Source organism: Embiotoca jacksoni, unplaced genomic scaffold (genome assembly GCF_022577435.1).
Source record: "Embiotoca jacksoni isolate LCO1_2020_lvr unplaced genomic scaffold, fEmbJac1.0.p SCAF_4, whole genome shotgun sequence".
NCBI classification, from domain to species: Eukaryota; Metazoa; Chordata; class Actinopteri; family Embiotocidae; genus Embiotoca; species Embiotoca jacksoni.
The window spans coordinates 3931666-3953749 of record NW_027185392.1 but is presented as its reverse complement, the minus strand read 5'-3'; the positions used below and the strand labels follow the sequence as shown (position 1 = coordinate 3953749).

Genomic DNA, 22084 nt, shown 5'->3' with positions numbered 1-22084 from the left:
AGTCTGATAGAGCACAGGAGCTGTGATAACATTTAAGCTGTTAACTCATTCCCCCCTTCAGTTCTCATTAGCCAAACCATTTTTTTTTTTTTTTTCTAAAAGTTGCCTTAACATAATTCGCTAATTCTCTGGTTAACTGGCTCTTTGACAAATCCAGAGGCTCGATCGTAGTCTCAGCGCTGCGGTCAGTATTAGTGCAGATCCAGATGTTGCTGTTAACTAAACACACTTCAGTTTCCGCCTGCACTGGAGAGATTGAATGAATGTGGAATACGTGGAGATGAAGCTGCTTTTGGTCATCTCATCACACAACAGTGAGATCACAGAGTCTAATTACCCAGCAGTCACTGGGGCAATCCAAAAGTTGTGAGACTTCTCCTTTTGCCCTCCACGACGATGATGTGCACAGAGCGAGGGGGAAGATATAACCTTCACGAGTAAGTATTCCAAGTTACGTTGCTTGAACAACATCAGATTCGGAGTTACACATGTTTTTGTGAGCACTGGTATGTGCGCATTGTCAATGTCACCATGGACTTGAGCAGAGAGTTTACATCAAATTTTATGTCCGAGTTCCTGATGTCCCAGTTCCTTACCCTATCTCGGCTATCTAAGGCTGTGCCGTTCCACCCTGCGGTAGAAACTCATTTCAGCTGCTTGTAACCGCGATCTTGTTCTTTTGGTCACTACCCAGAGCTCGTGACCAGCCTGAGATGACTCCGCTCCCTCTTTACCAAAATGGTCCGGTGCAGCACCTGTTTGACAGCTGCTGCTGCCCCAATCCACCTGTCAATCTCCTGCTCCATCCTGCCCTCACTCGTGAACAAGACCCCGAGATACTTAAACTCCTTCACTTAGGCAGGCTCTCCGTCCCCACCCGGAGGGAGAAGTCCACCGGTTTCCAGCAGAGCACCATGGCCTCAGATTTGGAGGTTCTGACTCTGATCCCCGCCGCTTCACACTCAACTGCAATCCGCCCCAGCGAATGCTGGAGGTCACGGTCTGAAGAGGCCGACAGGACCACATCATCTGTAAACAGCAGAGAAGCGATCCCTAGACCCCCAAACCGGACATTCTCCTCCCCCTGGCTTCCCCCAAATATCCTGTCCATGAAGGTCCCAAACAGGATCTGTGACAAAGGACAGTCCTGGCAAAGGCAAACAGGCACCGGGAACATTTCTGACGTATTGCCAAGAATGCGAACACAGCTCCTACTGCAGTTGTAAAGAGACCGGAGGGCCAGTTGCAATGGCATCGGTGATGGTTGAACCGCTCTTAGTCTGGACCTGGAGTGAGTCATATTTCTGACACATTTCACTTCAATCCCTTTGATGCTTATTACATTACCACACATAAGGAGGCCTGCAGTGTTACTGCTGCAAGCAAAAGCTTTTGTTAAAGTTACATGGTTTATGTTCAGACTCTCAAAGCACTGAAGGCATTAAATTCAATGGGGACACTAAAAGAAAAAAGGATCAACATCAGAGCCTCAAAAATAGATTTACCCTTTTCCAATGATTAGGGCCCGAGCACCGATGGTGCAAAAGCCCTTTTGTTATTCAAGGTATTATTCTTCTTTTTCTTCTCGTTCCTTATTTTTCTGTCTCAACGCAAAAAATTACATATTTTAGTGGTTTCGCGCATGGGTGTGGCCAAATGGCTCACTAGCGCCCCCCTAAATGCATTTACGTACATGCATGAAATTTTGTGGATTTAGATCATACCTACATATAAAAAAAAGTCTCTTATTTCTCTTCTATCTGCTCATTTTAAAAACTTGGCAATAATGAGATTGTATATTTGTGAATAAATACTACTCAGAAACTAAAATCTTTGATTTGAAGTATTAATCAAAAAATGACCCACCGTCTGATCCATCTCTCTTCCAACAAATTTTCACAATGACACAGTTTGTCCTGGAAAGAAAAATTGAAGTTTTCTGTTTTTAGACTTCAAATAGACGCAATGTTGTACTTGAGCCACTAGATAGAGTTGTTTTTCTATTTTCCTTAATCCTTCAGCCTTTCTCACCTGGGTCTACTAAAGCGCTGATTTAGTTCAGTGCCACTTTCCGCAGAGTATTAACCCCGTGTTAGTGAAGGCCAAAGCAAAGCCCATATCACCAGCTAGATCCATAATTTATTTTACAGTTACGTTATGTTAAAAAGCTCTTGACATGACAACGACGCACTGGTCAGGAGCTGCTACTAGATTAGAGTTTAGGGTAACTTCAATGGCTCTGCCAAATGATGAGCAGACAAGTATTGTTGTATTAGATTAAAATGATCGTCTGATCTTAGATTTGTTTCTTGTAAAACTACTATATTATGCTATAGTACACACAGTAATATTTACATCACTGACTGTGATCAACTCAAAAGGAGCCCTGAACCTGACAAATTGTATGTACAGGTTATCTCGTAAAAAAATATAACAATCAATTAAAGTCAAGTTTACTCTGTAAAGTTTAAAAGATAAATTAAAGATATCAATTTCTACTATAACCTCGACTCAGATACTGATGATCAGATAATCAGTTGATGAAATAAATTAAGATTAAATTACTCTCATTTCTCACCAGTTATTTTTCAGCTTTGTAATTTTTATATTTCTCTGTTCTCAGCCAACGACTATTGATAATTAATTCTTCTGAAGCAAAATTTCCTTGTCGGCACCAAATTTCCAATTCAAAGATGACCTGAGGTCAAAGGAAAAGTAAAAAAAACTTGGTATTTCTTACACCACAACACTGCTGCCGATAAATCTGCAAACACCATTTAATGTTTGTGCTGAAAAATGAGGCAGTAAACTAGAAATGAGAAGCAATGAATCACAGATTCGTTGCTTAAATGAAATGCATTGAATTTTGTGTTCGGCAATCATCTTTATTTAAACTGCTTTTGTGCTTGGCAGCCATAGCAGCAGCAACAGAAGGGAGTGACCTTACGGAACAGTCAGAGGAGGTAAATTCTTCTACACTGTTTTACTCACACAGTCATTAGACAGACCTCCCAAATGAGCTGTTCTGTCCCTGCTGACTGAGAAGTTTCCTCCCTATCTCATAGGTACCTTAACAGCTATTTCAGGCACAGCAGCTTTAGCCAATAAGCTTCTGCTGATCCCAGATTCTCCCAGGAACATCTTTCTTTCTTACTTTTCACTGCCCGGCAGCCCAAAGAAACAGATTTCATAACAGAACATAATATCGCAAATGTGTTAGTCCGTGAATGATGCGGTTACCATCACATACATAATCATCTACAGGTATAATTTTCCCTGCTGAGGTTTGGTTCATGTTTATATTCAGTATTTGTAATAATCTTTGCATGTTGATTTCAACGTGAACCCCTTCTGACAAATCGTTTTACTTACTATTATACAGGTGTGTTGCAAAACTAACCTGAAATAGCTACCAAAGGTCTTATTGGTATTTCAAATTCTGAATGCGATGTACTTCAGCCTACCTAGAAGCGTGGTGCTTATGTAATATGTTCAGCCTTTTTCTGGACTTTATATAATCATTACAGAGGTCAAAGTCCTCTGCACCAAAACAAGTTTACTCCTCAGACCTCTGCATTAGTCTGTTGTGAAAGTACAATATGCATTGTACTAAATACGGAGAAAACATTGAATAGTTTCTCTTGTGTCCAGAGTCCTGAGACCACCTGAACTCAAATAAAAGCTAAAGATAATACTAGAACTTCCCCATCCTCTAAATAATATGTAATGAAAAGCTCCCAGAGGGTGATGGAGCTTTTAAAGTGGTCTTGGCTTGGTGGATAAACAAATCAGGTTTAACCCATCAAGAGCAACATTTTGCCTCTGAGGGAAAATTAGGAGTCCATTAAGTATTTGCCTGTTTAATTGGATGAAAGCAGCAGATGAGAAACTATAGACAGCTCGAGTTGGATTTTTGGAGGAACTGAAATTTAACATTTCTAAATTTCAAAGCATTACTCTGATCTCTGAATGCCAAAATGCACATTTTAGACATCTTTTTACTGAAAACCTTCTGTTTCAAAGTTTCTAATCTTCCATTTTTAACATTAAACTTGCCCATTCTTCTTACACTCCTTGTGTGTGTGTGTGTGTGTGTGTGTGTGTGTGTGTGTGTGTGTGTGTGTGTGTGTGTGTGTGTGTGTGTGTGTGTGTGTGTGTGTGTGTGTGGTGTCTGTCTGTCTGTCTCTCTCTCTCTCTCTCTCTCTCTCTCTCACACACACATTCACACAGCACTATGTTGAGGCCATGCTATGTAACAGAGTAAAGCACATCACCTGAACTCACCTTCAGACCCCTCCTACTCAAGCTTACAGTTCTCTTGTGTAAACCCTGATCTATCTTAAGTGTGCTCATGGGCACTAACGCACAGCAAATCACCACATAACTCTGCGATGCAAATTTCATGCATTTCACAGTTTAGGGATTCTTTTACCACTTTAGAAATTATTTCTACATATTTGTGCGCATTCATTTAGGTAATTTAGGGAGTGGAAGTTTGTAAAATCATTTCAACTCTACTGTAGTTCTGCAGTTAAAAGTTACATGGCCTGTTGTAGGTATTTATACCCAGATTTTAACGATTGTTATGCAACAGTTCTTTTGTACGAGGTTGTTTTCTGACAACTCGTTAATTACAACTAAAACTTGCAGTGCAAACAACAGCTGGAAATAATATCCATATGACACATTTGTAATCACAAAGAAATGCAAATTATGTGACAAAATGTGTGCAAAAGTATAAAGTAAACTAAACTCGCCAGAATGACAAGATTAAAATTTGACTTACAAAAATACAGATGATACTGATATAATGCAGCATGTTCTTCTGCTGCAGTGCATTACGTCACAAAGTAATCAGAATGGTTTTCAAGGGCTTTGTACACGCCACCATGATCTTATGGCACAACAGGCTTCAACCACATCATGCTGTAAGCTTGTTGTGTAAGACCCAGTTCCTTAGGTGTGGAGATGGGAAGACATCATGCAGCACACTGGGGGAAGTGGGAACCACAAAGGGGGCGAGAGGCAGAAATTGAGATGCAAATGTGAGAATCAGTGACAGCACTGATCCCCGCTCTTGGATGGTGACAGGGAGAGAGAGGAGAAAGGTAAGATGAGAGAGGCAGTGTCAAAGAGATGAGCAGCACTGAGGAGGAGGGAGGAGCCCCATCGAACCTGGTGGCTCAGAGCTCCACCTCTGCTCAGAGAGGAAAATCTCCCTCAGGATTTACTGTTGGGACCTTCAGGCTGAACACTGAGCTCTTGGGATCGTTCTGCTTTGGCAGTCAATTTACAGGAATATTCACTCAGGACCTGAGTAGCTGCGACCTGCCCGAGTCCTTCCTGCTGGACGGGAGAAATCCAGAAGTGGTATGAGAACCAAAAAGATACTTGTGTGCTTTTTGTGTGAATAGCCTCAGTTTGTTTTCACTCTAATCTCCTAAAAGAGTTCAGATGGTCTCTTGAAAAGCTGCTTTAACTGCAGCTGTGAAAACCTTTGATATTGTGTTTACAATATGTCATTAATAGTTAAGTTAATTCTTCTGTCTTTTTGTTGGCCTCTACTTTTTTGACTTTGTGTTGTGGCCCCCGGTGTGCAGGGCCCGAGGCTAATCTCAGTATATCTTCTCAGGGATTAAATAGCTTCCTAATGAGCTTCCACTAATGTCCAAACTTCAGTTAAAAGAGAGCTCTCGCCGCAGCTTCTCAGCACAATGTCAAGAAAGACCCCAATTTGCACAGTTCATCTTCTATTAATACATTTACTATTAACTGTTATGTCCAATACAGCACATTCTGTAACTCCAGCTGCATAATAATAAAATAATTCAGTCAACCTTCACCACCCGACAACATGAATATGATTGAACAGTTGCATCATAAAGGACTTTTTACATTTAAGGTCCACAGAGAATCTTCCCAGTTATTATGATTCAGCTTCATAAAATTACACTACCTCATAGGTCACGACCTCAGGAGATTCCTTTTTTGCTAAAATATTCTGTGTTTCTTTTTGAAGCTGCAGTTGAAGGTGCGTTTTTACTTTGTGAGACGATAAAGAAAAGATATTTACAGATATTAAATGTTGTTATCTAACGAGTAGTGTTGGAACAGTCAGTCAGTAGCCTTTACTTGAGTGAAACTACACCGTAATAAATATTCAATTAAAAATTAAAAGATCTTCCATCAAAAGTTCATTTAAATAATGATAAATCTGAATTATCAGTCAAATATTTCCATCAAAAGTAAAAGTACTCATTGATAATTATGGGACTTTCAGATTGTTACCTTATAGACATGATATTATTGAGTAAGTAATACTCATAACCGACAATAAAGCATCAAGTTCATGTTATAGCAGGTGAAGGGGAACTAATTTCAACCTCTTTATATACTGTCTATCTGTAATGGTACCATCTGACTCACCGTATGTTTTGTGTGTAAAACCTTCATTTTTAATGTAACTAGTAATTATAAATGTCAGTAAATTGCAGTGAAGCAAAAAGTACAATATTTCCCTCTATGAAGTGGTAGTAGAAAGTATCTAATAATGGAAATACTGGAGTAACGTACTTAAATCTACTGAGTTGCTAACAAGGCAGGTAAGACCTGCAGGGGAATGGATAGACAGGAGTGGGAAAAGTAAACAAATAAAAACAACACTATGTGCATTAGGAACTTTATGTTTTCTTGTTGTTGCAGGAAAAATGGCTATTCTAATTCTATACATGGCTAATTATTATACATTTGGCATTATACATCTTGCTAACAGCTATCACTGTTTTCTCTGTCATGCAGTGAGTAATATGAGGAAGCCTTTGAATGGGATGGATCCTGGAATCAGACTGCAGGGCCTCCTTTGTGTTTAGACCTGGGAGCAGCATGCAAACAAATCGGTGAACCGCCGCGGCCTGTTAAACCCCCGCCCTCATAGCCACCAGCACCACCAACCCACCTTTGGAGGGGATTCCAGACTCTTCCACTCCGCCTGACCACTCGCACCAAACACCATGGATTTCACACTTCCCATCAGAAGTTCAGACATGATAGCTGACCCCAGCTCTGCTCCTCTTCTGGGCCCTCACAGCAGCTGCACCCGGCACCACTACCAGTGTGTCAAGAGAAAGCTGCGACCCGGACGGATTCTGAGCTTCATCGTCAGCCTGGTGGCTGTCTGCACAGTCTGTTCATGGAGTGCCTTCTCTTTTGCCACAACAGTGGGCACTCAGCTGAAATCGGCCATGGAGGGCTCAGGAGAGGCAGCAGTACCCCAAAGAACTCTTCTACAGCACCACAACCTCTCAGTTGCACCAGAGGACACACCGATGGCCATGTCATCATCTGACGCAGAGACAAGTCATGGGGACTACCCAACAGACTTATTCTCCGTGGAGCAGAGACGCGAGGGCTTTGTGGTCTTTCATATGTTTGGCATGTTGTACATGTTCATATCTTTAGCCATCGTCTGTGATGAGTTCTTTGTCCCTGCTCTCACTGTCATCACAGAGAAGCTGGAGATCTCGGATGATGTCGCAGGAGCCACTTTCATGGCAGCAGGTGGCTCGGCCCCAGAGCTTTTTACTTCTGTCATAGGAGTCTTCGTCTCCCACAGTAACGTGGGTATCGGTACCATCGTGGGATCCGCCGTCTTCAACATCCTGTTCGTGATCGGGATGTGCGCCCTGTTCTCCAAAGAGGTGCTGAACCTCACTTGGTGGCCTCTGTTCAGAGACGTCTCTTTCTATATCATTGGCTTGCTTATGCTAATCTATTTCTTTCTGGATAATCAAATCACGTTGGGGGAAAGTATCAGTCTGCTGATGTGCTACACCTGCTACGTGACATTCATGAAGTTCAATGCCAAAGTAGAACTTGTTATCAAGCGCTTGCTGGGCAGCAACCAGGTGGACGAGCTGGAGAATGCACCAAAGGTGAGTCCATCCATCCATCCATCCATCCATCCATCCATCCATCCATCCACCTCATCGTCTGATATAACTACCCAATTTTTCTACTCAACACGACCCTTGTTTTAGGCTATGCTCAGTACCAAGAGCTGGTAGCAGGCATGGTAGACCAATAATGTTGTGTATCAGGCCATTGCATTCATCCTTACATTCATCCTTACATTCACCTTTACATTCACCTTTACATTCACCTTTACATTCATCCTTACATTCACCTTTACATTCACCTTTACATTCATCCTTACATTCACCTTTACATTCACCTTTACATTCATCCTTACATTCACCTTCACATTCATCCTTACATTCATCTTTACATTCATCCTTACATTCACCCTGACATTCATTCTTACATTCATTCCTTACATTCACCTTTACATTCACCCTTACATTCATTCTTACATTCATCCTTAAATTCCCCCTTACATTCATTCTTTCATTCATTCTTACATTCACCTTTACATTCATTATTACATTCATCCTTAAATTCCCCCTTACATTCACCCTTACATTAATTCTTACATTCACCCTTACATTAATTCTTACATTCATCCTTACATTCATTCTTACATTCACCTTTACATTCATTATTACATTCATCCTTAAATTCCCCCTTACATTCATCCTTACATTCACCCTTACATTCATTCTTACATTCATCCTTACATTCACCCTTACATTCACCCTTAAATTCATCATTACATTCATCCTTACATTCACCCTTACATTCACCCTTAAGTCCACTGAGGAGTTGTCACCATCAGAAACAACTTTTTTGTCCGCTGCATCTCAAGCTAATGAGCGAGAAGGTTGACTACATCCAATTAAATTAAAAACACTACAGAAACTTGTGTAAGACTCATTTCATAGTTTATCTACGATATATACCTCATCATAAAAGATTAGATAGAAATTTAGATTTATGATTGGTGGTCCAACACGTGTTTTTGAAGTGGGCTTCTAACATTCCTCAGAGGGAAACATAATTGTGTTCGTTTTTGTCTCTTGGCATACAATTTAAGCATTTCTTGCATTCAACAGATCTGACATAAAGTATTTGATTTTCAAAATGAGTAATATCACAGAGAAAACCAGTCATGGCTACTGATCCAGAGAATAGAAGTACTCCAGTTCAGGGAGGATGTTAATACAGACCTTATTCTGCTCCTGATTTACCCCTTCAGTGTTTAAAAAGATTTACCTTAACCTGCCACCTGTGCAGTTCAAAAGGACTCAGACACACAGCCAGACTGCAGCCTTTTTACACAGGCCTCATCTTCAGTCACTACTTCCAGTAACTGAGCTCAGACCAGTAAGGCTCTCAGAATAGGACTGATGTGACAGAGTCAAAGCGCCTGCAACTCAATTAAGATACTATCAATGTTTTCTGATAGAATACTTTATGAAAGAAACCTAAAGAATTTATTTCACAATAGGGTGATAGAATTTAAAATTATTCCCCTCCACCGAGATCAAGATATGATCATCACAGAAGAGCCAAATCAACAAAATGGTTGATGCAAACTACAGAGGCATGACGTTCTTTTTAGCTGCAATTAAAATTAGGATTTGGTTCATTCATCCACTTTACATTACTTTATATCAGTGGTACAAGAAGCACATGTCATGAAACTACACCTTTGCCAGACAATCTAACATATCCAACATGCAGATTTAACAATCTGACATGAACTCAGGGATGCAGAATATGATGCTGAATTTCTTTTTTACTGTTCTGATTAAATTTCATGCTTTTAAAATGCTTTGAGGGTAGATTTTTAATTCTATCTGATATTTATCCGATGACCGTTACTTCTCCAAGGTAAACTCTTGTGGGGAAGTGATGATACGAGAAGGAGCATTACTGTTAGTCCCAAAATCCCATATCATTTCTCCATCCTGATAAGATTTCTCCCCCCTTCAGCTCCCCCCCATCTGTGTCCTGAGATTCGAAAGAGTTGGCTAACGCTGTTGACTCTGGAGGAAGAATTTACCCCTGGGTGTTCATTGCCTCCTGTTTCAACATACTAAACATAATTTCAGTGTCTGTGGTTATTCATTCTAACATGGATTACACACAGACCTCATAATCTCATCTCATGTGAAAGGATTGTGCGCTTTTACAGTGGAAACATGAATGATTACAGTGACTTCCACGAGCCACACAACCTGTCTCCTGACAGAGAGGGAAATTGATTCATGTGAAGGTTAAAAAAAAACGTGTTTAATTTTTTTTACGTTTGTCTCTCCATTGTTTGTGTGTCTGTGTGTGTGCAGTTGGAGTCAGATCTGTTGCTCTCCGATGTTGTAATCTCATACGGCGCTCAGGTGACAAACAGTAAAACTGCTGTAGGTTGATCTTAGCAGTGTGCCCGTAGACTTGTCTAACATCAACAGTGCAGTGTACACAATTTGTTAGTTAGGAGGTGAAAACACTTAAAAAGGAGCTCTCCATTGTTTTTTATTATAGTTATTCAGGCAGGTAGCAGCTCTCACGTTTGATGAGCTCATAATCACTAGCCTCCAATATGATCTGCCCTAAAACTCCTCCCCTTAAATGCTTCGTTAAGTGTGAACAAGGAAATAAAATCTCCCCAGGAATCATGACTTTATTTTATTTACAGTTTTTGGCATTTATGAGACAAGGCATGTCAAGTCAATTTGATTATTTTTAACTCATGCTGGGTTATTTTTATTCCATATTTTATGTGCTTAATAAAAACTAAAACCTAAAACAAACATTTCTGCACCCATTGACCTTTCTTAGTATCCGTGTTGTTGCAGACGCAGTCTGTTCGACATTTATGCCCTTCTGGGAATCAGCTGTTCTTCAGGCTGCCAAACTTCAGCCCAAGAACAGCTCTTCTCTCTCTGTCGTCCGGCACTTGATGTTCAGCTGCCTTGTCCTCATTTGTCAGTATCTGCTAAATAATCCCTGGGTTAATGCTCTCCAATCCCATTAGAGCCACTAATAATAGTCGGGTGTTCTCTGGGGGAGCAGGAATCAGTAGATCACTGACAAAAAAAGGCTGAATGCTCCTTTTTCAGCCTGTAGTCCTGCTGGTAACACAGTGTGAGGTAAATTTTGTGCATAACTGGGGATGTTGTAAGTGGGTTTGCACTGTGCAGACGTTGCCTACAGTGTCTGTGTCCAGTATGAGTATACAGCAAAAAGATCTGCAGGTATGCTTGCTGATGGAACGAAAGACGCCAATCCCCTCTGATCCCCTTATCCAATGCTTACCTGCGGTGACGACAGCAAATATAGAGCCCAGCACACTCAGTCCCTGCAGAGATGAAGAAATGTTCAAATAGGCATAGACATCAGTCCCATAGATCACAATGTAGCAGTGTTGTGGTGTGATTTAACAGAATAAGTCTTGGCATTAGTACTTGAATAGAAATAGAGGACTTATTTTGAAATATAATGTCTGGTCAAATGTAATTCTACATTTGTTCAAAAGTGGGTATTTTCAAATACTTGTAACCCAAAGTGCAGATACACATTTTATTTAATGTACTTCTGCAACATATTACAGCCGAGTTGTTCTTTATATAGGCACTCACCTAATTAGTAACTTCATTAGCACTTGATAAAATTAGTGTTGTTGCTGTAAATAATTAAAATTAAAAAAAGAAAGGTCATGGGGATTTGCTGACTGCTGATTGTGGAAGAGAGATGTTTGATAGCACGGTGACCTGTGAAGGTTTCTGCACGACTTCACACGCAGGCTTGAAACTTACCAGTCTAAAAGTGGTGATCTCTGCCGATTAATCCCGGCTAAGTCCCACAGCTCGAGCGGTCAGGTGGACGGTAAAGTTAGAGATAGAGGGAGGAAGAAGAAAGGAGAGGGGAAGAAAATAAGGATGCATTTGGAAAAGTTTACCTGATGGTGCCTCAGTGTCATGCTGAGGATTGAAAAGACTGTGAAGTCTGGTGTAAATCTGCTGCTCTGAAATGGCCCATTTTAAACTGTGGTTCTTAACAAAAATAACAAATTATCTAATGACACAGAGGAACTTCTAAATATCACAATATTATATATATATATATATGTATATGCCTGTTTATTGCCTTATTTCTCAGTCAATGCGGTGGAGCTGAGCATATTTATTCTCTATAAACCATGAAAATGCATCAAATATGTGAACGAGACAATAACAAAATGCAAAATACAACTTGTTGCTTGATTATGGTTGCAGTTTATATGTACAGTATACAGTATATATGAGCAGTCACATGTCAAAACCTCCACACATACATTCTTAGATGCTTTCATCTCTCTGCAGATTGTCCAGTCAGCAAATGTGGTATTAGGCTATATCTATCACAATAGAAGTTGCTGTACAGGACATCTTAAAATAATGTCATCTCTTATAACAGTGTATGTCACTCGTAATTATCTTGTTCTGTCAAAGTTCTTTTTATGTTTGGCAAATTTTTTATCTGTTCATTCAACATGCTGGAATTATAAAAAATTTTGTCAAGAGATGAAAGTTCAGTGAGGGAGGGACAAAAATTAGGCACATATCCAAACAAGTCACCCAATGTTGTGCAAAATGCCAGCCCAGTGTCACACCAGAGGGGGTAACACACCTGTCAGTCCACTAGAGGATTTCATGTCAGTGCCTCGCCTATAGGTGTGAAAAGTGTAAATATGTATTAACAAGGTTCAAGTAGGAGGTCATGTGACAAAGTACAAACAGCGATGAAGTCTAATTATAGGAGCATGGTTAAGGGGCGATTTGATGGCACAAATACATGGCTTTTATTCGAACAACCGCTGTTACAGTAACGCAAGTAAGTTATGTACATAACGTAACAAATTTAAGTGACGTATGTGATGTTACGTGAGTAAAATTATTTATTTGAACCTCAACCCTGATCTTCTTCTAAACATAAACATGTGTTTTTTGGTTCCTAAACCTAAAGCATGTTACTTTTCACGCCTCGGTGAGGCAAAACGTGACACTGATACGGTAACAGGTTTAAAATACTTTACAAAAAATCCTGTTGAATATGTAACTCTACTGGGCAACAGTAATTTTATTAAATGAAATGTCCAAACAGACAAGCCTTTGTTAAGTTCAGGAATTTCCAGTGCAGGACTTCTTAAATCAAAGATGTTCCTGAAATTGTAGAATGAAATTCATCACCTGAATCAAAGATAAACGGAACCTCAGTTTCCGTCTCAACAGACTACAGCAGCTTAAGACTGTTGGTTTCCAAGTAGCTCTAAAGAGCCAAGTGAGCATTAGACAACATGAACTAATGCCAGGAGGCCACATTGCTCAGCAATCACAAAGTAAATTGAGACAGGTGTCCAAGCCTTCTTTGTCTTTAGTTATCATCTCTCATTTCATTATGTGGTGTTTTTTTAAATACATCGGTGAAATAAGAAATGACGTGAAATTTTTCCATCTTCAGAGATTATAAATCAGACTCTGTTTCAGAGGATTGATCGCACATTTCTGAAAAAACGTCTTGTGTTTTAGTTGAGTTTGATGAAGACGTAGATGAATCTTATAGCGTTTAAATTTACAGCTAAATATAAAACAAAGAACACTAAATCATCTGTAGCTGCAGCTGATTGGATGAACACCATAAAAATACAAACTAAAATAACCCCTGGCCCTCCTGTAGTTGCCATAACAGCAGCAGACGTCTTGTCAGATGTAAGCTAAAGGGATTATCTGCTCAAACTCTGCAGCCACCATCATGAAAACGTGTCAACAACAAAACCGTCCTTCGCTCTGCTTTGTGCATGTGGTTGTGTGGTTGTGCATTTAGCTACTGCTGTACACTCAGTTCATGACAGTTTTTGTGGAATATTTGTTCTTTACAATATGAATTAGGAAATGCATAAAAACTAAAGGAACAGTTGACTGCTTGACCTGTTTGTCGGAGCTGTAACTCTGTTCCTAAATTGAGCTATTTAAGGAAAAAGATGAGGCACACAAGTAAAATTGGCCTCAAACTAAAGCCTTCATGTGGCTCTTGCAGCTATTAAAGAGATAAAAATGATCTGCTAATTCATGTGAAAACCTTCAAATTTAGTTATATAATGGAATAAGTTTACCATGTTTCTCTTAATCCATCATTTTTATTGAATTATTTCAAGGCTGTTGCTTTATTAATATAGATATAAAGTATATTGTTCACAGCAGAGTAGCTGTATGATCATCTACATCCAGTTTATCTCTAATGAGGTCCATCACTCTCTCAACAGGACTTCTCTGTCTCTTTAAGTGTACATGCGAGTTCATTTTGACAACCCACCTCCATAAATGTTCATAGAAACCTTGCTGGTGTGTGGTGTTGAGAGACACAAAAAAATTACACTTTGCTAAATTGTTGTTGGCTTTGGATTTTTTTTTTTTACATTATTTTTTTTGTCATGTTTGCCTGGCAAAGTAGAGACAAACAGGAGATACAGGGAAATATTTGTCGGGTATCGTAACATGCAGCAAAGGTTGGCTGATAAATAGTTTATAGGGACTAGTTTTGGAGTATGAATTTAAAGCATTTATTTTTGCAATATTTTTAGATAATAGTTTAACGACTTCAAGGGGCAGTGTGGAGGATTTAGTGGCATCCTGCAGTAACTTTTCGGTTGTTGACAATTTTTCTGGAGCAATCTCAGGCTCTGCAGTTCTTTATTTATTGTGTCTTGAAATCATTTTTCTGCACAGATTATCAAAGTGTGTTTGAATGTGTTTGCTTTCAGTGGTGCGTAAAACAACATCTTTTATAATCAGGGATGCAAAATGGTGATATAAATGAGTGGAAATTTATTTAATCGGTTAAATAATTCTGATGTTAATGTCTGTGCCAACAAGAAAACCTTTACATGACATGCCACAATATCAACTTTATGTTCCCATCTCTAAATCCCGACCCCCACACAAACCCTCCCCACGGGTCACATTACTACCCCTATATATCAACAGGCCACCAACATGTGTGTGTGTGTGTTGGAGCTGTGCTTCAAACCTCTGGCACAGGTTCCTGCCCACTGGGAGGAAGAAGGTGATCTGAGGCACTCATTGGACATGAACAAAGTGTTTTTGTCTCCAATAAATGTGCACAAAAACTAGACGCAGTGACAAATTTTGTTATGAATTTCCTGCTCTTTGTATCATTGCTGTCATATACCACTCTGAGCTGTTAGGGAGATATTATACTTAATCTATAAAATAAATGAAAACATGGCAAAAAGCCTGTCTCAGCTCAAACCCCGCACCTCCTCTGCTCCTTTCACCTCTCCCCTGTTTGGATGGTCAAATATTTGGCTCTTAAAATCTGTATTGTCACTCAAACAGTTTATGTTTGTTTTAATTTTTTTAACTGTAGTTATGAGTAAACAGGATGTGAGGGGTTGAACACATATTTCTAACATTCAGTTTGGAGCATCCTCGATTCAAAACAACAACAACTGATGGCTCTATAGTGCTTTCTGATTGGTAATGTACCTGCATTAGTTGATTCATTCATTTACTTATCCCCTCCCTACATTACAACGACAGTAATGCAGTTCAGTCCAATGTTACAAACACACAACTTGGAGTTGACTTCAGATGACACTCAAGCATTGGACATAAATTAATGAATAATGTAATATTTCCTGTGGGCCTAATGTTTTCAATTGCACAGAGTATGTGTGAATTTGTTACTTAAACTGTGTATATATATATATATACATTATGTTTTCTTTCCTTGTGTTTTTTCTTCAAGGTCGTTGAAAATGTAGATGATGAGAACAAGCTGATGGTGAGTTTCTTTTGTTTGTGTTTTTGTATACATCCTGCAGAAACTGCATGTTCAATGCATTTTCAGTGTTTTTAAAATCATTATTTTTACTTGACAATAGTTTGGAGTTTGTTAAGAGACAAAAGCTGATAAATGAAATAATAAAAATGAAGAATGATGAGGAAAAAAAGCATGGACACATTTATATGTGTGCATCCACTGAAACATTTTGGTATTTGTGGTTTGTTTTTGTTCAGGCTAAACCCCGGCTGCAGAGGGAAGGCAGCTGTGCTTCTCTACACAACTCACTGATGAGAAACAGCATCTTCCAGCTCATGATTCACACACTGGACCCGCTCAGTGACGAAGGTACATAAACATACAGCAAACACAAAATAAACACAAAGCCTGACACCCAGACACTGTGCTGACATTAATTACGTAATCATTATATTGCATGATTAAATTAAATGTTTATTTTCTTGTATGAAGATGAATGCATTTTAGTGAATACTGTGTTTAAGGTTTAGCTTAAATTTGTAATGTTAGGATTTTTGTCAAGTTGCATTCTTTCAGATAAACGTAAATACGCCCATTCATCCGACCCCTCTCCAATATCCAAGTACTTCCTCACCTACGTTCTGTAGTTGTGCCTTTTACAAAAAGTCTCACCCCATGATGGAAAATGTTTCCTCGGTTTCAGACCGTTTCAAAGAGAAGGCATCAATCCTCCACAAAATGGCCAAGAAGAAGTGTAAAGACGAAGGTATCAATTCCAACGGTATCTGTGAGTAACTACAGTGTTTCCTTGTCCCAATAATCAAATGAATAATTTAAGTGACACTTCCTAACTGATTATTGAAAATTATCAAGTCATTAATCAGTTCAGAAGTGTGACTATTGATTGATGAATGATTAAAACAGTACACAAATTTATGTGTTAATCAAAAATGAAAGAATGGACAATGTGCAGGTTACAGAATAAAAAGTTCATCAAATAATAAAAGAAATTCTACTTTTAATTTGATAAGAAAACTATTTTTCTTCAAATTTGCTCTCATTATTTATAACGTTCATATTTCTATATTCTTGTGTAGAGTTTTGTGTTTGTAAAGTGCATCTGGACCTGCTGCCACATATCTCACATCAGTTACTTCCTCCGCTGTACTTTGTTGTTTGTTTCACACAGTTATCCAGCTGAAATATAATTTGCCAATCTCTTCATTAAATTAACATTTGTTATCAGTTTATTTATCATCTCACTGACTGATTTGTCAACAAATCTGTCATCTAATCAGTGTTTTAGTTCTATAAAAGAGACTATGTGATGTTACACATGCAGACATGAGCTGTAAAAATTCATAGTGTTTTGTCTCAACACAGAAACTTTCATCTCATCCCTACATGTCATGAGATACTGTTTTTGTGAAAGAATACCTCAATCTCTTGTGTTTCTTTCTCTGTCTCTTGTTTTTACCCCGAAGCTGATAAAAAGATCATCAACAGTACAAATGTTGCAGTGGAGGTCACGCCGCCCATGAACGGTGTCGCAGGAGGAGAAGAGGTACGACTTTTGTCAGCATCCCTCCCTGTTCACGTGTTAAAAGCTCCAACACAAACAGGCAGTTTAACTCTGCTTATCAACATGAAAATGTAAAAATATTGATATTTATGAGTCCAATATGCAATGTAAAGTACTAAACTCTTCAGCAGGGTGGTGAGGAGGAAGATGAAGACCAGCCTCTGAGCCTGGCGTGGCCTGACACACCCAGGAAACAGCTCACCTACCTCGTCATCTTGCCCATCGTCTTTCCTCTGTGGCTCACACTGCCCGACGTCAGGAGAGAGGTGAACACACACAAACGTACACAAACACACGCAAAGAAAAGAGATGTTTATATGTACAGGCAGCTCTGAGTTACACCAACGCCTGTTCATGTGCACCGAAACAAACGAAAAAGTACACACAACACTATATTTTTTATTACAATTTCCTGTCCCAGTATACCCTGTCAGTGTTCTTTTTAATTTACGATATAACATTTCATTGAGTCAAGTCATTTTATTTATATATCACATCCAAACACAATATATAATGACCAAAGTGCTGCACAACTTTGGAACAGAATTAAAATGCAACAAATAGACTTACAACATATTGAGCAATAAAAATAAAAATAAAAAAATGCAAAACATATTTCAGATAAATATTCAAGCAATGAAAGACAATATTTGAGTCAAAACTTGTTCATTGAAAAAAACAGGCCAGATCTAATGCTGCTTTTAAAATAAAAACTCATGTAAACAAATTATTTACCCCCCCAAAAAATAAACATAACCCTTCAAGTCGATCCTAAACACAACCTCTTTATTCATTTTTATTTTGAATATTCTATCCATTTGGATCGCGCATTGTATGTTTAAATTCATATAGTAAAATGCACACACATTAGACTGTGGCCCAAAATACTGCATTATATGCTGAATGTACAATATTAAGCATCCTGTATATATTGTATCAGACCATTTATTGATTGTTTGATTGTTGCTTTTATTCTTTCAGACCTCAGAAAAGTTCTTTCCCATCACATTCATCGGCGCCATCTGTTGGATTGCTTTCTTCTCCTACCTGATGGTGTGGTGGGCTCACCAGGTACTTAACACACACACACACACACACACACACACACACAAACAAACATACCGACACACACAAACATACCGACACACACACACTTGTCAGGGTGTCGAATGTTTGACCATAGCAGCTAATCCCGACTAATCTGTCTTGATCCACAGCCAGTTCAATCTGTAACTCTCTATTTTTACAACGCAAATTCAAAGACAGGACTGAAGCGGAAGGACATGTGTACAAGGTTACTTTTTTTTGTTGCAGAGCACATGAATTGGGTAAAGAAGGATATAAATCAGTGTCTGATTATTTGTCATACTCTCAGCTTGTCCCATTGCGGGATTCATGTCTTTCTATTTATCAGTGGAGCTCACCTCCTAAAAGTTCAGGGGCATTGTAAATAATTTACCTCTTTTAACTGAATTGCAGCATATTGAAAGTCTGATCATGTCATTATATATATATCAAAGCAAAGATGCACATAATGCCTGTTGTTTTCACTGACTTCTCTGGACGCTAAAATACAAAAAGTACCAATAAAGTAAATGAACAACAATAATGTAAGTAAATGTTAGTTTAATCCTTCTGTCCCTCCTTCTAGCTTCTGATATGTGGAAATATTATTTTCAGAAGAAGATGAGCTTGTTAGAGCTCTGCTGACTTCAGTCTTTGTGTTGCCACAAAACTATCTGCATCACACAAATCCTTCTGTGATGCTCAGCCATCTCACTGAACCTCACTCTACTGAGTATAACAAGCGCCTACACCTCCAGTGGTGGAAGAAGTATGAATACATCTTTTATTGGTATTGTGAGTACCAATACAATTATGTAAAAATACTCCATTAAGAGTAAAGTACTGCATTTAATATCCTACTTAAGTAAAAGAGCATAAGTATTAGCAGCAATAAATTATTATATATGATATCATTAGATTACTAATACTGAAGCATCAGTGTGTAAGTAGCATTTTAAAGATGTAGCTGCTGCGGCTGGAGCTGGTTTCAAGTACTTTATTTACAGTTTTATATCCAGGGAGCGCTGATAAATGTGAGGTGTTGTCAGATGATTACTGGGAGAGGAGAGAATACAAAACACAAATATGTTTAAAGTTTTTGGAGTTTTTCTCTAATCGTTTATTTTTGGTGACATATTAGATACTCCGAACATTTCTTTGAATAAAACCATGTGAGAGGTTTCGAGGGAAAAACACTATTTAGTGGAGCTGTTAACTCTTAGACATGTAAAATGTGACCCCCGACTACACACGGATCGAAACCAAAAAGGTTGGAAACTCCTGGTTTAATCTTAAAATCTTATTATATTATCCATTGTGTCAAATCTTCATCTGAAAAGTAAATAAAGCTGTCAAATAAATATAGAAGAGTAAACGGTACCATATTTTCTCCTAAAATGTGGTTGAATGGATAAAGTACCATTAAAAATAAATAATAGACTCAAGTACCTTGTGTTTATACTTGAATACACTATTTACTTTCCACTACTGCTTACCTCTACAGGTGGATCATATTTGTTATCTCTTTTTTTCTTTTTCCTTTTTTAATCTCTTTTTATTCTGAGTGTAAATTGGTACCAATAAAAGTTCAATTTAGCTGAAAATGCATCCGACGTTTTATGCAGGAAAAATTTGAGACATAAACTTTACAGGCAAAACCAGCAGCAAGACAATAAGATTGTTCTGAGCCCTGTGAAGGTGATGGTTCGATGTGTTTCTGACTTTATGAAACTTTTTCTTCATTTCAGGTTGGAGAGACTTTCTGGATCACAGAAGAGATCATGGGTCTGACCATATTAGCAGCTGGTACTTCAATCCCTGACCTCATCACCAGTGTGATTGTAGCGCGAAAAGGCCTCGGTGACATGGCCGTGTCCAGCTCTGTGGGCTCCAACATCTTTGACATCACTGTGGGGTGAGTCTACTGATTAACAAAGAAGCACACAGCATTGACACACCAGTGTAACGAAACCCAAATAACTCTTCCTCGCCCCTCCTCTTCCTCCAGTCTGCCCTTCCCCTGGCTCGTCTACAACATCCTCAACGACTTCAAACCAGTACAGGTGAGCAGCAACGGCCTGTTCTGCGCCATCGTCCTCCTCTTCCTCATGCTCCTCTTCGTCATCATTTCCATTGCGGCTTGCAAGTGGAGAATGAGCAAGCTTCTGGGCTCTTTCATGTTCCTGCTCTACTTCGTCTTCCTCATCGTCAGCGTCATGTTGGAGGACAAAGTCATCAACTGCCCCGTCACCATCTGAGAGAGAGGGACTCCCACTGACTGCTGGGAAGCAGAAATTACACGCAACTGTACTCATAACAATCGTGATTTACTACAGGAGTGTGAAAATGTGTTCGCACGGACAAACACTGTTACTTATCTGTCTCACATGCACAAAGTAGAAGACTGCATCCTGCACACACACACACACACACACACACACACGCACACGCACGCACACGCACACACACGCACACACACACACACACACACACACACACACACACACACACACACACACACACACAAACAAACACAGTGGTTGTTGAAGTCAGTTAGGCAGGAGCCGTGACGTAAATCAACCTTCATGCCGGTGCATCACAGGCATTTAACAGTGGCATGCAGGCCTCTCCATCTTTAAAAGACTTTATGCCACCCATATGACAAAGACTCTCTTTGTACCATGTGGCTACACTTCAAGAGCCACTATTGGATGAAACCTGCTGAAACTAAAGGACAGTGAATGCTACCTGGGATTGAAATTGAAGATCATAATAAAAATAGTTTTGTTTTTTTAACGAAAGAACTGTGTTGCAGTATAACGCGTACCTCCGCTACTCAAGCAAGCATATAAACTGAAGACTGGGGATCAAAAAGAGTCTTTGTTTTTTGTTTTTTAAATGCCAGCGGAGCTCTGAAAAGATCATGGAAATCATATCATGGAAAAAAAAGAAGACTAAAGGGCCAAAGAGGCGGAAAAAAAAGTCTGGTAGCTGCTTCGTAAACATCTAGATTTTTAGTGTCCATTCCTCCACAGGTGTGAGTTTGCGAAAGAGAAATATTCAGTGGTAATAATTTGAATGTGATTTCCAATGCAGTTTGCAATTTGAGGGTCATATTTGGCAGAAATCACAATGTTACTATACAGTATATCCCTTATCTATCATAGGACACATTAAATGATAAATAGATAGTGCACACAGATTAAATTGGATAAGATTTTCAACACATCGGCTCACATCTGTTAACTAACTTATTAAAAATTTTCATATGACTTTTTCCTGTTCTGGCTGCCTTTCCATGCACCACTTTAGAGAGGGATTACATCAGTATCCTGATGATGCAATTAGTATTCTCTGTTGTATTTGACTTGTAAAACTAAAAAATGTTTTTCAAATTTTGTGTTTTTAAAAGGGAGTGTTCAATATCCTCAGGTATCACTGGGTTTCTTCTGTATTGTTTTTGTGTAAAAAAGCTCATGTACTGTATAAGATAACACAAGTTTTGTGTTATGTCTGTTAGACTTGCAGCTTGTGACCCATTGTTCAGCCAGTGAAACAACACAGAAATTTTAACTCACTAGGTTCATTCTGTGGTAGAAAATAAGTACGTTTCCATTCAAATGTTACACAAATTTTCATATATATTTTGTGTTTTGAAAGTATGGAATCATATTCACATGCTACTTGAATCATGTATTATACTGTAAAAATATATATCAT

General features: G+C 38.9%; 1 protein-coding gene across 1 annotated transcript; it reads left to right on the top strand.

The window, feature by feature from the left end:
- Positions 1 to 7010: 7010 nt before the first annotated feature.
- On the top strand, positions 7011 to 20622 carry slc24a2 (solute carrier family 24 member 2). Its single transcript, XM_069167530.1, has 9 exons — positions 7011 to 7931; positions 15703 to 15738; positions 15975 to 16086; positions 16421 to 16504; positions 17202 to 17281; positions 17428 to 17565; positions 18281 to 18370; positions 20113 to 20279; positions 20373 to 20622. The coding sequence occupies exons 1-9, from the start codon at positions 7011 to 7013 to the stop codon at positions 20620 to 20622; spliced, it is 1878 nt and encodes a 625-aa protein (XP_069023631.1).
- The last annotated feature ends 1462 nt before the right edge of the window (positions 20623 to 22084 follow it).